Genomic DNA, 15,178 nt, shown 5'->3' with positions numbered 1-15,178 from the left:
GCAATGCTGATGGATCTGCAAAGTACAAGGCCCGCTATGTCGCCAAGGGGTATAGTCAAGAGATGGGTGTAGACTATGGAGAAACTTTTTCTCCAACTGCAAATTTTACCAGTGTTAATGCAGAAAGCTGCTCAAGAAGATCTAATTCTCCATCAGATGGATGTTAAAACTGCCTACTTACATGCACCAATTGATTATGAAATTTACATGGAACAGCCAGAGGGGTATGATGTAAAATCTCAGACAAGTGAAAAAATGATGTGTAAATTGGAGAAATCTTTGTATGGATTAAAGCAATCGGGTCAAAACTGGAACAAAATGCTTCATGACTATCTGTGTGAAAATAACTTTGTACAAAACCCAGCTGATCATTGTGTTTACAAAAGAGAAGCAGAACGTGAGAAAGTGATCATATTGATATGGGTTGATGACTTGGTTATTGCTGCCAGTGATGAGAGAGCTTTAAGAACTGTCAAAGAGATTCTTATTGAGAAATTCCAGATGAAAGATTTGGGCAGACTGAAGAACTTTCTAGGCATCACTTTTGACCAATGTAATGGGGATGTAACTATGTCACAACAGAGTTATGTTGACAAACTACTGGAAAAGTTTGATATGCAAGATTGTAAACCCAGGTCAACACCTTGTGAACAAAAGTTGAATTACACTGATGGTGATGAAAAGCTGAATGATCCCAGGAAATACAGAGAGGCAGTTGGTAGCCTAATATACTTAACCTTATGCACTAGACCTGATCTGAGTTATATTGGTAGCAAACTGTCACAGTATTTCAGTGAGCCAACAGAAGAACAGTGGACAACTGTAAAGCATGTACTGAAATATCTGAAATGCACTAATGACAAGATGCTCTGTTACAGGAAATGTGATGAAAGGTTAAGGTTGGTGGCGTACAGTGATGAAGATTGGGCAGGTGATACAAATGACCGACGCAGTACATCTGGTTATTGTGTTAGCCTATGTAAGAATGGTCCTTTGATTTCCTGGAAAATCAAAAAGCAGCCAACTGTAGCATTGTCAACATGTGAGGCTGAGTATATAGCATTGGCTGCCACTACCCAAGAGTGTTTGCACTTGACTCAATTGTTAAAACATCTTGATGATTGTCAGTATGATGTACCTGTGATTTATGAAGACAACCAAGGTACTATTGCATTGGCAAAGAATCCTGTTAGTAGACAGAGATGTAAGCATATTGATATCAAATACCATTTTGTGAGATCAACTGTAAACAATGGTGATGTGTTTTTGGAGTATTGGTAGCTGACCTGATGACTAAACCAGCTACAAAAGTGAAGCTACTTACCTTCTCAACTTACCTGTTTGGGTTATAGCCAAGCCAAGATGCAATGCAGTCAGTTAACTTTCCATGATGTTTTCTTTGTTTTGTTTTTCCTTATGTTTGAGAATAATGTGTGAACAAGTGGGGGTGTTAATTGATTGATTGGTTGGTTAAGTGTGTAAGTGTGTTCCCAATTATTGTGGATTTCTTTCAGGTGTGTTGTGTCATGTGACCATGCCATGTGATGCCTATTTAAGCTGCACCTGTTCCAATAAACAAGTGATATTCATTGCTTGCACCGCAACCTGTCTCCCAGCATGTTAAATAGAGCGTTGTCTTGCTAGCCGGTATCTTAAGCTTTGTTTAACACTTGGACACATGGATCAGAATGTCAACAGGCATCACAGCTGGTGTGATCTCTCTAGTTTTACATGTAAAGACTAGGAACAAACAAAGAACAGCAAATAAATGTATCTTAAATAAATACATTCTGTGGATTTTGAATAAGCAAGAAAGCATTACTACTTTTTTAAAAAGATGATTCTCTGGTGTGTAAGCAGTTCTTGAATTAGGTTGGCACTCATGATATGTTTGATTTCTGTGCATATGACTAGGATTATTTTATCACTCAGTGCTGATACCATCTCATGAGTGCAGATACACATGACCTGCTTACTGTAATAGTCAGGCAAATTAGACTAGAACACCAAAATGTGCAGCAGGTACAAAATGCTGTCTAGTTTGGTTAAAACCCTCTAAGATAAGAGCTGAGCTCTGGTTTCATCAGTCAGCTGAGAGTATCACATTTTGGATCTGTCCAATGAGCTCATAATCTGCTCTGGGTCAAATTAAGACCTTAGGATAAAAGATAAAGACTCAGTCTTCTTCAAATTGTCATCATCAACGTTTTGTCTTCATTGGGGGCATACACATAAAAATAGCATGAAAAAGTAGCAATTTCATGAGGTCTAATACATAAAGACTCTTCATATGTCTTTTCAGCTATTCTTATTTTATGCTTATAATTAATGATTCTATAAGACCTTCTTTCTCTCAGGACCCTTCCTGTTTATGAGGTGAAGCTAAACAGCCCAGCAGGCAGCAGCAGAGAGGACTGGAGGGACAGCAGCCCGCACAGACACTTCCCCTTTACCTTATTTGATTAATGCAGCCTAATGAAGGTAAATGAAGATTGATAGTCCCCAGGGAGAAAGACAAAGAAAAAGGGACGAGGAGGAATAATGTATAGCCTCCATACAGTCATCTGCAGGAGCTGCCTATACAACGTAGGCATATAAAACCTGTGATGGTAGCACTGGCAGTGACTCCATTTAATGACTATAATATTAGAAATATACACACACTGTCAAAAAACAACAAATTTAGCAAACGATAACAAGGAAAAAACTAAAAGGAATATCCTTTTTAAACACAGTGTCCCAGCTTTGGGACCCATCGCTCTCCTCTACATTGTACCCAGTATTCTAAATACTGCCGGAAACATCAGCTTTAAGAGAGGAAAAGAAGAAAAATGATGTTAACTTCACACTCTGAGACTGTGGAGGGCAGACACTCCCCTGCCTGGCTCCCAGCACACAGTCATGGTATGGTCGCTTGGGCCGATACAGGAGATTAAACTGCTATGATGAATAGGGAATATATTTTTATCTTCACTGTTTTGTTTTGTTCAGTTATAATTACAGATGACTTGATACCACTTTCTCATTTCAGTACCATAACATGGAGTATCTGATATAGATTACAAACAATGTTTTCTTCTATATATACTGTATATGTGTATGCACTTTCAGATATATATTCTGAATGTCATACAGTTAAATCTCAATTAATTGACGTGAATACATACATTGATAGAACACATTAACTTCTCCTGACACATACAGGATCTCTGTTCTACCTGAGTCCTTAATATGTGTAAGTGTTGTCCTGAGAATTAACAGGATTTACCATTAGCTATTTAATGGACTAAACACACCATTAGATTCAGCAATGACTTACACCTGGGAGGTGAAGTAGGTCCGTCCATTACAGAGCTGAGGCAGATGCCAAGGGGCTGAGCAGTGAGTGCTGTAGCTCTGTCAGAGCCCAGGTACTAATGCAGGCTAACACATACTCTCTGTTCAAGTCAATTAGATATATGCTAAATGTCCTGGCTATATGGGAATACAGGCTGCATATGGTAAAGGGTAATAAAAGGCTAGGATTAGCAATTTAAATACCTTGTCTTGACAGCATGTGAATGGGCCACCAGGGAGTAATGATGCTAACACCCCTCCTTTTTTCCAGTACAGACAACAACTGTGTGGTACACTCACTTTCCCTTCATTACCTTCATCACCTCGTAAGCTTCCTGTCTTTCTCTCAGTGACACACACACACATGAAGCCACGTGTATTATATGAATAAATGTCCAGTAAATGATCAGTAAAATATATGCAATGTACACCGCTGTGTGCTTATAGTCAAGTACACAGTCACTTAGGAAAATGCATATCTGCAGACACACAAACACACACACACACACACACACACATACTCTGTTTCTCCCTCTCTCTCTCTCACACACACACACACACACACACACACACGCAAACACACACACACACTCTGTCTCTCCCTCGCTCTCTCTCTCACACATACACACGCAAACACACACACACACACGCAAACACACAGTAGCAAACCTTCAAAAGGAGCACATCAGTCAGGAAATGCAATCACCCAAAGAAAATATAGCCTACCTCCACTGTTTTCACACACAGCTACAGTCACTCAAATTACCTTCTGTGGCTGACCAGCAGAGCATACACAAACAGCAGCAGACGACCTTGCCAACACTCAGTCTCCCAGAGGACATTTCATCAATTTTGTAAGGACAATACAGCTGCTGGGTACTGAGGGAGATTTCTGAAGGCTGATGCTTAGGATTTTTTGACCAGAGTTGCTAATAGAAAATGGATGATTTCTACAACTGAAGAATTCTATTGCTGATCTAAAAATTCCCAAACATCCCAAATATCCGGCTGAATTTTAGCATGAACATAAAGCATGCTCCATATTATCATTTCATTTGTGAAGTCACAAATGCATCTTGGTTGTTGGATATTTCACTATGTATCTTCAATAAAGAGCGCAATATGTAATACTATCAAATAGTAGGCAGTAAGATGATTTTGACAACCATTAGACTACTTCAGCATAAATAAAAGGGTAAAGCTAGATATTAAGGGTAAAGTGACAAATTCTCCAGTGAGTGTGGGATGATCCACTTCCCCCACTCACCACACCTCTTTTAAAGGACAAGCATGGTTTGAATATGGATTAGATTATCAAGTGGTGACTATGCACATCTTATCTTTCAAATTTTATTGTAACGATCCAAAGCATATAGTCTAGAGCGCGTGGCACAAATACATTTAGGGTATCTGCGGAAAAAACCGTCACTGCTCCAGGCACATGGTTCAAAAGGGTTGTACTTAATCTGTCAATTAATCACGTTTTTTGGGCGTAATATCTAACAAACCAATCACAGTGTCCCATTCGCTTTAAAAGCCAGATGAACAAATCAACGCTCTGTACACAGCTCTACAGTCAAGCAACAAAACACAATGTTAGACATCTTTTATATTATATGACGAGAAGTTTGAATAAATCTTGGTTTAAAGCTTCATTATGAAACTGTGGTGGACAACTTTAGTTGATAGATGGGAAACACTATGGTGGATTAACCAGGTAGTGAGAAAGAACCCTTCTCTGCAGAGCCTCACGTGTCATGCGTTGCATGGCACTGTTTTATAACACAAAATATGCTCTGACCTTCTGAGGCTGTTTTCTAATGTTCCACTTGATTTATCCCAACATGCTGTGCGCAACAGGCACATGCCTATGTAGGCCCTTAAAAGGCAGTGAAATACTGCGCCACTGACTTAAGATCAGGTTTTTGTTGGTCAATCTCGCAATTGCTTTCAGCTGGCTCAAGATAGCAATGCACCAACAATGCTCCTGAACCCAGCTCATTTTAAGACCAACACACCCATGGGCACTCAGATGGGCGTAAGTGTATTTTCTATTAAACAACACGGGCACTGGACGGGAAAATGACAACTGTGTGAGTCTGAAACTAGCAAAGACACTTGTGTTGTACTTTCTGCCAAGTGTAAGATAGAGCCCTTAGTCTTTTGCCTTGTATGTTTGATTTAAGTTCTTTCAACCTGTCACATGAAACATTAATATGACATCAGCAATTTTTCTTTCTTGTCTTTATGTTTTGATTTCTTTTTCTAGGCAGTTCATTCTTATTCTATGTTTTCCATTTGTTTTGCACAGTCTGGGCCCAGTGATGCATTTGTAGCTTTGTGTTGGTCCAGCCAACATCTCTTCATATTCTATACATTACATACTGATCACCACATTCCATGATTTCCTTGTTTTTTTTGTGTTGATTCTATTATTAATTTGGAATAAATTTCTCATTATTTGCCTTCATCCAGCATGTCCTTCCCTTTTTGTCATGACTTTAGAGTCAAGTTGTGACATAGAAGCATTCTACGAAATAATAAGTCGCCAGTGCTTTCAAGCTTCATGTTAATAAGACTGACATTCATTGAGACAGTACATAGTTCAAAAGCCAGGATGTAGGAGGCATTAACACTGCAGGAAGTATTTGACAATCCCCTCTCTGCTGAGGAATATGATACAGATGAAGATCCGACTTTTGCATGAGGTCATCATGCAACGATGTCTGTCAGTTGCAATTCCACAGGTATTTAGTTTTGTGAGTTTTTTCTTCTCACTGTGTTTGTAACAGGATTAAGACACTCTGCTGTGGAGCCTCCCTCTCTGTTCATCCTTCTAGTTCTGTTAAAATGTTCTTCTGCCTGCTGGAGCCCCAGGATTTTTCCCGCTCAGTATTCCCCCCCACAGGTTACCCTCAGGGATGTAGTGCAGCATAAACGCACCAAATACAGTTAACACAGCTGTTAATTTGCAACAAGGTAGGATCTTACTTTTGTTCTGACTTCTGATTTACTAGTTATGTTTGGAGACAGTATTACTTGAGAGGATTAGCTAAGTCATTGTCATGTAATAAGATATTTTATATGCACAGACTCATTAAATATTATGAAATGACAGTGAGCCCTGGAATGCAGAGCATACATGTATTTAAGAAAGAATAATGTACAGGGTTGTGGTTTACTAAGAACACTTGAAAAATAACTCTCAAGCTTGAACTTGAAGGAAGCACAATTCAAAGAAGACGGCTTTGTCCTGCTGCTGTCTGCTACAGCACCTCTCACTGCAACACTTGGAACTGTAGCTATCTGATTTCACACCTCAATAACTGAGTAGTCCCTGGTTTTTGGATGTACTGTATATCTAGAGCATGTACAGGCAACAAGTTGTATTCTAAACGTAGTGTACATACCCATTGGGGTGCCGACCCCGTAGGCTTTGGAGTCAATAAGGCCTCCGATCTGGGTGAGGTTGCAGTTGCGCTGTGTGACGAACTCGATGGTGGTGGACTCCATGAGGAATGCGTAGTCTGAAGTGAGCACACGGTGAATCCCTTCCTCAACGTTCTTCACCATCACCGAGTGTCTGCGACTACTCATGAACTCCCACATCTTATCATACGTGGAAATCTTGGTTTTCTGTGAGGAGACATGGAACAGCATTGTGAGTAAGAAAAGAAATCCTATCTGCTTAGATACAGGGAAATCAAAAATGTAATTATGTCATATTTATTCATTGCAAAAGCTGCTGTTTTTCTTTTGCTGAACGTGAAGTCCTAGGTTGGAGGTAAATGACAAATAGTTTTTGTCTCAGCAGTGACTTAAAAAACAATGGCAGACAGAGCACTCACATCAGTCATTTAAATACTGCCAATGTATGCAGCTCCATCAAGGCCTGAAAAACCATTTACATTCAATTATTTTCAAAATTTCATTAGGGAAACATCGTTTGCTTCAGCAAAGGTTTTCTGCAGCTGCAGCAGTGGTATATGCTTTCTGTCTGCCTAAATCATTATCAGGTGTGAGGAAAATACAGGCTGAAGCAGACAAGCATGCTAAAGAGCAGCAGTGGTGTGAATTTGTGTGACTGTACATGTGTGATGTTTGTGCTGCTGCTATCAACTATAGTTAGAAGCAGCAGCGGCATTGTCAGTGGCAGTGTGCCTCACTTTCTACACCTGTAATCACTGAGAAAAATCCAAGACCGCATAACTCTCCAGGGGAGCGGATTTGAAGGCATTTTTGAAGCCATTTGAAACCTAATTAAGTCACATCTTCAAGGTCCTGCCCGCCATTATTGTGTGTAATGACTTTTTGTGGCTGGTCGATATTTTAGATCAACTGGGTGATTTGCGGAGTGCCTATCAGAATCTTTTGGAGTCACCCTTGACAAATCAGGTGATTGAGCATGCAAGCTTCAGACTGCTGATAAGGCGAGAGCGGTGGCTGTGCATACACGGAGTCAGATAACCACCTATATTGGTTCTCAGGCAGGGAGCTGAGGTGGGCTTCCTACAGCCTCCACAAAGAGCCCAGAGCTGATCACATTTAAACCATATGCGAGATCCTGGAAAAAATAATGGGTAAACGTTGAGATTAGGTGTCTCGACTACTGCATTTTTGTCTTCTGTGGGGGGAATGTCATCTTCTTCTGCATTTCAATAACTATTTAGCTGGACATCCTGGTCTTTCCAATGATATCCCATTTGTGGGGTGTCCATCACAATAGGCATAATGACTTTTGAAACTTTCAAACACCTCTTCTCTTATGGGAGCAAGAGGGGTAAGTGATTTAAAACTATGAATTTAGGATGTTCCTAAATATAAAAATTATTTTGTTTCGATTTTTCAATGACATGCACCAAATTTTACCCTCTGACTCTTTTTTTCAATGTCCTCTGTGGTGGATATAGGGACCAACTTAATCCGCTTTTATATTTCTGTAAACAAGAAAAATTGTCAAAAGCTGTGCTACCCGGAGGTCTTTGCTGTAATTGGTTCATTTTGTGTTGATTGTGCTGATTGGTTAACTGGCCTGAGCCACACTGGCAGCTGTGGTAGTTTGATACAGCAGGTTGGCCATTGATTGTAGACATGGTATTTAACCCCGGCCCCTCCTGTTCACATGTTGAAGTGTCTTTAAGCAGGACATTGGAATTCCTCGAGATGAGCGGGCCAGTGCCAGTGGTGTCACTGCATTAGGTGTATGAATGGGTGAACGTAAAACATTATAAGCACCTTGTCCTCTTCTCATAAAGCACATACTGAAAATGCGGTTCTTTAACAATTTGTTGCACTTATTGTATTTGTACTTCGGCTTCCCATGCTGTGGTGAGGACCTGGATGAAAGCCTGACAGTTAAAGTTCACGTACTGAGGAGTAGTTGTGTGAAGGTTTCATTTTTTGTTTGTTCATAATTAATTTCATCATAATTGTGTGATATTCTGATTACTACCTGGGTGAGATAATTGAGTCTACTCAGACAGGAAAGACATCTGTAAGATAGATCTGAGCTTTTTTCCCTTTATTCACTGATTCAAAGTTAAATGATTACCTAACAATTTCCATAGCCCAATTTTACTTTATCCCATTTTAATTTTATTGCATTTCATTCTTTTTTTTTTTATTCTAAAGTTCTGCCCTGATGCAAGATTGCAGAGAGGAGAGAAGAACAATGACTTGATGTCCACTATAAACATATAAAACTAGAATTGCTGCGTTACATCCCTGTGTATGCAGACTCATATAAAATATTATCTATTTGTGCGAAATGTTGTCATAATTGCTGTGTGAAGTCTTGCGTAATGGCTAAAAAGTTTTTTGTGAGATCACAGTGACCTTTAGCCACCAAAATCTAATCAGTCATCCTTGAGTCCTAGTGAAGGTTTGTGACAAATCTGAAGAAGTTCCATCAAGGTGTTACTGAGATATTGTGTCCATGAGAATGGGACGGACAGATGTGCAACCTGAAAACAATATGCCTCCCGCTTCGACTGCCAGTGCGGAGGCATAAAAAACACAAGCAATGTCTTTGAAAATGTATGAAAAAAATTCACAGTTCTATGTTGTTTTCATCCATAACAGACTTATTTTAGCTAAAGATGAAATACCCAAACTTTATTCTGGGTCTCTGGATCATAGGAAACAAGTAAATTGCAGAATATGTCTCATTGTTTTTGTTTAGTCAAATCAGAATATTCTACCTCCTCCAATGATATCTGCCTGCTTCTGTTTAAGAATCTCTTCTTTCACAGTTCCCTGTATGTACAAGAACTGTCGGTTACTACTTACAATGCTGTCCTGTATTCAGATCTGTGCTGCAGATTTCAGCGAGGGGCCTTTTTCAGTTCTTGCTGAAAGTACAGGAGGCAGCAGAGAGTGATGTACGGTGATGGGGACAAAAGAGCCAACGACACCACTATCTGCCTCAGTTAGATCAACATGGTGGATGAGTTATCCTCAGTTACTGCTCGGGTGAATCTTAAAACTGTGTCATGGCATGTGTCATGTTTTTAGACTGAAAGTATAAGTGCAATGATGTGCCCCTCCTTATATGGAACAGGGATTGGTTCAAAACATCTATTTTTTATGTCTGTGTTAAGATGTTAAATTTACACGTCCTAAAGTTGTGATATCTAACTGTTCTACAATAAAATGTCTAAAATTTGAGCAGAAGAGGAGGAAAGAAAGTATTTGGGTTCAGTAAGCAATCAATTTCAATGTAAACGACAAATTTTGCGCCACCTCTGCCTCCTGACAAAATTCCAGTAGGTCTACTTGTTTTCTCAGTACTTGGTGGATTTGTAACTGCAATTGCGGCTGTACGCCGCTATGGCAATATATTGGCACTGTATGGGGCAGAGCCATCCGAAATGACCAAAGAAGAAGAATACGAACGCACTGGATTTTCTGCCTGAGGAAGGAGGCGGTGACCTGATTTTGTGGCTATTCAAACAACTAAATATTATCTCTTTTACACCCAAGCACACCCAACTTCTTGAAAAGTTTCCCTAATGTAGCAGTATGGGCCTGCAACCTTGCTGTGACTTTAATTAGTGCTGCAGAATCAGCCTATCTCTGCTTGGGGCGCAGTCTATAAAGGTTGGGTGGTTGTGTACTAGGAGTCCTTTTGCTCTGAAGCTCCTGGTTGCCCTGCCCTTCCCCTAATCACGCACTGTTCGTCTCACCTGATCGCCTCACAGCCGGGTCGCCCTGGTTGTTTTGCAGTTGCAGGCTTTGTTGTGCTGTGTTTTAAAGTTTTGCGGTTGCCATCAAGGTCGGCTTTTGTCTCCTAAATACAGTTTCCTCGCTGGGAATCTTCCCTCTCCTTCATCGGGACGTGATCTACGGATTCCTGAGTGTTTCTCTCCCATGTCTCCTCACGTGTGCTGCAGCGGAGAGCGATCAGCTGTTGAGCTGTCACGTTGTGATTGTGCCGCTGTGGCTTAGGTGTTTCTCCTCCTCACCTTTGTGACGCTCATATCAACTCCTGACGGTAATGTTTGTGTGATGACGGCAACTCAAGCTACTGTCATAGGTATTCGTTTAGCCTTTAAAACATCCCTTCTCATGGCAGGTTTTAACATGTGTGCGAGCGGCGTCTGCCAGCACTAACCCCCCCCGCCCCCCCCCCCCCCCGCCCCTTCGCGCCGGGCTGTCGCTGGCTGGCTGCTGTTTTAACTGCTGTTTGGTGTAGCTGTTTGAACCCAATCATCCAGCCTACATCCAACTTTAAATCGTTGACTGTGCTGTTCTGGCAGTAAGTGGGTTGACGTTTTTACCCCGGTGCCCAATGTATGTATTTTAGGATTTTACATAACAATTGGACTGAACTTTATTGGCAATTTTGTTTGTTTTGTGTTGGTTTTTTTGATTGCATGTAGCCTATTGAGGGTCAATCACTTTTGAAATTACATTCGCTCTGTGTGGGTTGCTTTGCATGTTTTCTTTTTTTTGTTTATTTTTGGTTAGTTATTAGTAGTATTGTGTTTTAATTGTTTTGCATGTTTAGTAGATTGATCATTTCTAGATTACTTTTGAGTAATTTTGTTTCTTTGTTTGTCAGTTTTCTTTTGTTTGCATTTGTGTGGTTTGTTTAGCTATATGTGTTTAATTGATTTAACCCAATTTTGCTATTTGCTTTTTCTTTGTGTATTTTTTTGGATTGCCTTAGGGATGTGTGTGTGGGTATGAATGTGTGAGTATGCAAAACATTTTATTGAGGAATTGTTAAAATAACAGACTGTTAATAAAGATTAATTGAATTTGTACTCTGGACCCAGTCTCAAGCCCGCATTAGTAAACGAATTTGTGTGTTTCAATCACTGTGTAAAGGGTTAACCTAATTCTCCAGGTGCAATTCCTGGAGTGGCGTTGTTGGCAACTGATAATCAGTTCAATGTAATAACTTTCTTCTCAGCTGACTGGGTGGCTGATTTGATCAAAATTGTCATACAGTATTCAATTACCTTCTAGTATTCACTCTTCTTCCCGCTTGCCACACTAAGTTACATCCCATCCTGTATGTTTTTTTTTTTTGGCAGAAATGTCTCACATCACAGATTATTTTAAAAAGAGTTCGTGAGGAGGAGAATCGCGAGGACAGGTTAAAACGTGGACGTCAAAATAGACGTTTTGGACCAATCCACCTTCCATATCCTTGTCTTCCTGCCTGGACTATGTTTAGTGTTTCCTGTTTTATTTAGAAATCACTTTTCTTTTGTGTCTAGTGTTGTTTTATTTCCCTGTTTCTTATTGCCTCCTACCCTGATGAGTATTCCCCTTGTCTTGTGTATTTAGTCTCAAGTCAGATTCTTCAGTCAGTACACTCACATGTAGTGTACTGTGTACACAGTACATTCACTGGTGTAGTGCGTGAATTTCAATATGGTAGAGTCCCAAAAAAAAAAAACACTGCTGATGTGCATTCACTTGAAATGACATCACGTGACCACAATTGTCGGCCGCCAAAATTTCCACCAGCGGCTTTGCTCACTTGACTTGTGTTACGGCCGTGGCTGTATTCGGGGGACCTTTGTCTTTCTGTGTGTGTGTGTGTGTGTGTGTGTGTGTGTGTTGTGATGATGTGTGTGTGTGTGTGTGTGGTTGTGTGGTGTTCTGTCCTTCGGTCTGCTTCTGTTGTTGGCAGCCTGACCCTTGCGAGAGGGGATGCCCGTGACGTCACCGGGATTTCCTGGGAGTGTTCGCCTTTCCGCCGCACCTTCCGATGCTCCAGCTTGCTAACGCCATCTTCTCCTGTATCAGACACCTGGGCCCGCCTCTCGTCTCCACCCCGCGTATAAAACAACTGTCATTCGGTTGTTCGTGGCGATCTGTGTTGCCCGTGTGCAGACTCGCCTCCGCGCTGTGTACCAGTGCTTGTGTGGTTGTGGTTAATTGATTTGAGCCGAGTGAAACAATGTGAAGAGCTAAGGTTGTGTGTTTTTGGTTTTCTAGCGTAAAGCTAAGTGCAGCTCTGTTTGAGATCTGGTGTTTTGTTGTTTTGCTTTTCTTTTGTTAGCTGCTTGTGTTCTTTGTGTTAATTGCGTTATTGGGTGGCTTTGTTTTTCTTATGCCGCCTCTCTTTTTGTTTACCCTGTTTACTTTGGTTAATAAATAACCTTATTTAACCCTTAACATCTTGGGTTTTATGTTACTTCCCTTTCCCCTAACGAGCTGGTTGTAACAATTTGAAAATGAATGTTTTACTTTCTTGCATGTGCCCGCCTGTTTCATTGCACATCGAAATTACACCACCATCAACACAGACAATGTGTCCTTCCATTGTTTCCATTTTCACAAGTTTGAAAATACACTGGCGGCTCCTCCCCATGTGCTACATAGCCAAGATGGCAACCGTTTAGGGTGAGAAGTGTCCATCGTTTTACACTCAATTTTTTGACCATTTATAGTTCCCCATGTGGGTACTTGTAATGCACTGCATGTAACTGTAGTTGTCAGTGTGAATGTACCTACACACTCATAACAGCAAGTGTGAGTCTGGAGGTATGTGATTTGAGACACAGCGTCTGGGTTCTATTTGTCAGTTTGTGTATTTCCTGGTATTTGCCTGTTGCTTTTACAGGATACTTTTTTTTTTGTCTCATTAAAGTACCTTCACTGAATTTACCTGTCTTTGAGTGTGTCTGCATTTGTATCCTCCCTGCTTGTGCTATGACAGTACAAACTGAACCATGCACCCAGCAGGCACTTCATTTGATGATGAATTTTTTTTTAACTGTCATATTTCCTGGTGTGTTGTTATGGTGAAGGGAGAAAGGAAAATGCTAAATGGCTTTCTAGCTTCCAGCCTTCACCCAAGCCGACTAGTTTGAGCTTGCTAACCTCCAGCCAGCACCCCAGTCAGCTAGCCGTTCCTGCCAACGTCCCGTCTGTTCCTGCTTCGGGGTCCTTGCAAGTCCAGCCTGCTCCTGCTCCCCAGTCAGTGGTCCGGTCGACATCTGCTCTTGACATCCTGTTGGCAGTCCAGCTGACACAAGCTCCAGATTTCCTGTTGACAGTTCCTGTTGATACACTGCCTGACCGCCGAGATCATCAGATGGCCGTCTTTGCCAACGCCTAGCCAGATCTCTGGCTGACCCCCTCCTGCTCAACCGTCCAGTGGTCTGCTTGTCCTGCTTGTCTGGTGCTGGCTTCCCCAGTCTCCAGAAGGATCTTGTCTACTTGACCAGCCTCCAAGTCATCCTCCAGTGAGGCTTTATCTGTCTGGTCACCCTCCTGCTATGCCTCCTGAGGTGACCAACCCTTGCTGATGCCCGCCAGGGTGGTCCTGTTTTCGTCTCTACCTGCGCCTATCTGCCCGGCTCCCAGCTGCTCCGCCCAGTGCCACTCTTCAGCCCCCTGTTCCCTTTGTGTGTATTTAGCCTGAGTGTATTTTCCTGTTCCCTGCTTTTCTGTATACTTAACTCAGTTTGTCCACCTCTTCTGCCTGCAAGTCTGTTTTTGTCTCATTAAAGTACCTTCCCTTAACTGCCTTCAAGTGTGTTTGCGTCAGGGTCTGCCGTTTCAATACAAGGTGTGTAAATTAAGTGTTTGTTGTGTTTGTGCTTGTTGTATGTCACACAGAAGACATGTCTTTGCTAAGCACAGAAGAAGGGAAAATCATGCTTCCAAGCTAAAATTTTCATTTTAGCTTTTCATTTGGGTTAAATCAGTATTTTGACAGCTATTAGGGTTTAAGTTTTATGCTGTTTTCAGATCGCTGGGTGTGTGTTGAGAGCTAGTGTGTGACATCACTCACACTCTTTCCATTCCTGAAAATGTTCCCAGATATTTCAACCTCTTTGTAAATCAAACAATTTCCTCCCGTTGTGAGTTTGTTTAAGCACACACACACAAACACAGACATATATAGAATCTATTTTGTAGAAATCTTACAAAACAAAGAGAACATTAATGACGCTTTCATGGTTTTACTCAAGAAGCTCAAACTACTTGGTGAACATTAGTGAAGGTGATGGACTTGGTTAAAGATTGAACAAGACTAGGTCTGAACCTAGTACATGTCTGGATAAATGTCTGGTCATATCATGATTGTCGTCTGACAAAATCACCAAGCACATAAATGAAAGACATAGACTGAGCTGTGAGTTCAGAAATTATCACTCAGACAGAAATTAGAAGAGACCAACTATCTTTCTTTTTTCAGGTTATTTTTTCCATGCTTTTGCCTTTATTACAGTTATAGTGTGTGAGAGAGAGAGAGAGAGAGATCACAGCCTCCACAATAGTTTAGTCTTTATTTACTTCACCTCCAGAACGTCACAGACTTTCATTAGAGGCAGGTCTTTATGTCTAACTCCCTCTGTTTGATATGTAGAGTTGG

At 41.0% G+C, this 15,178-nt stretch overlaps 1 protein-coding gene across 1 annotated transcript in view; it reads right to left on the bottom strand.

Annotated features, from left to right (window-relative positions):
• Positions 1-15,178, bottom strand: part of LOC111225999 (glutamate receptor ionotropic, kainate 2-like) — a 356,655-nt gene that overhangs the window by 39,182 nt on the left and 302,295 nt on the right. Inside the window, exon 20 of the mRNA XM_022751076.1 lies at positions 6,747-6,972. Within this exon, the coding sequence (XP_022606797.1) occupies positions 6,747-6,972 (226 nt within the window). The remainder of the gene's footprint in view (positions 1-6,746; positions 6,973-15,178) is intronic.

Source organism: Seriola dumerili, unplaced genomic scaffold (genome assembly GCF_002260705.1).
Source record: "Seriola dumerili isolate Sdu_G_001 unplaced genomic scaffold, Sdu_1.0 BDQW01000016.1, whole genome shotgun sequence".
Lineage (NCBI taxonomy): Eukaryota > Metazoa > Chordata > Actinopteri > Carangiformes > Carangidae > Seriola > Seriola dumerili.
This window is presented reverse-complemented; position numbering and strand designations above follow the sequence as displayed.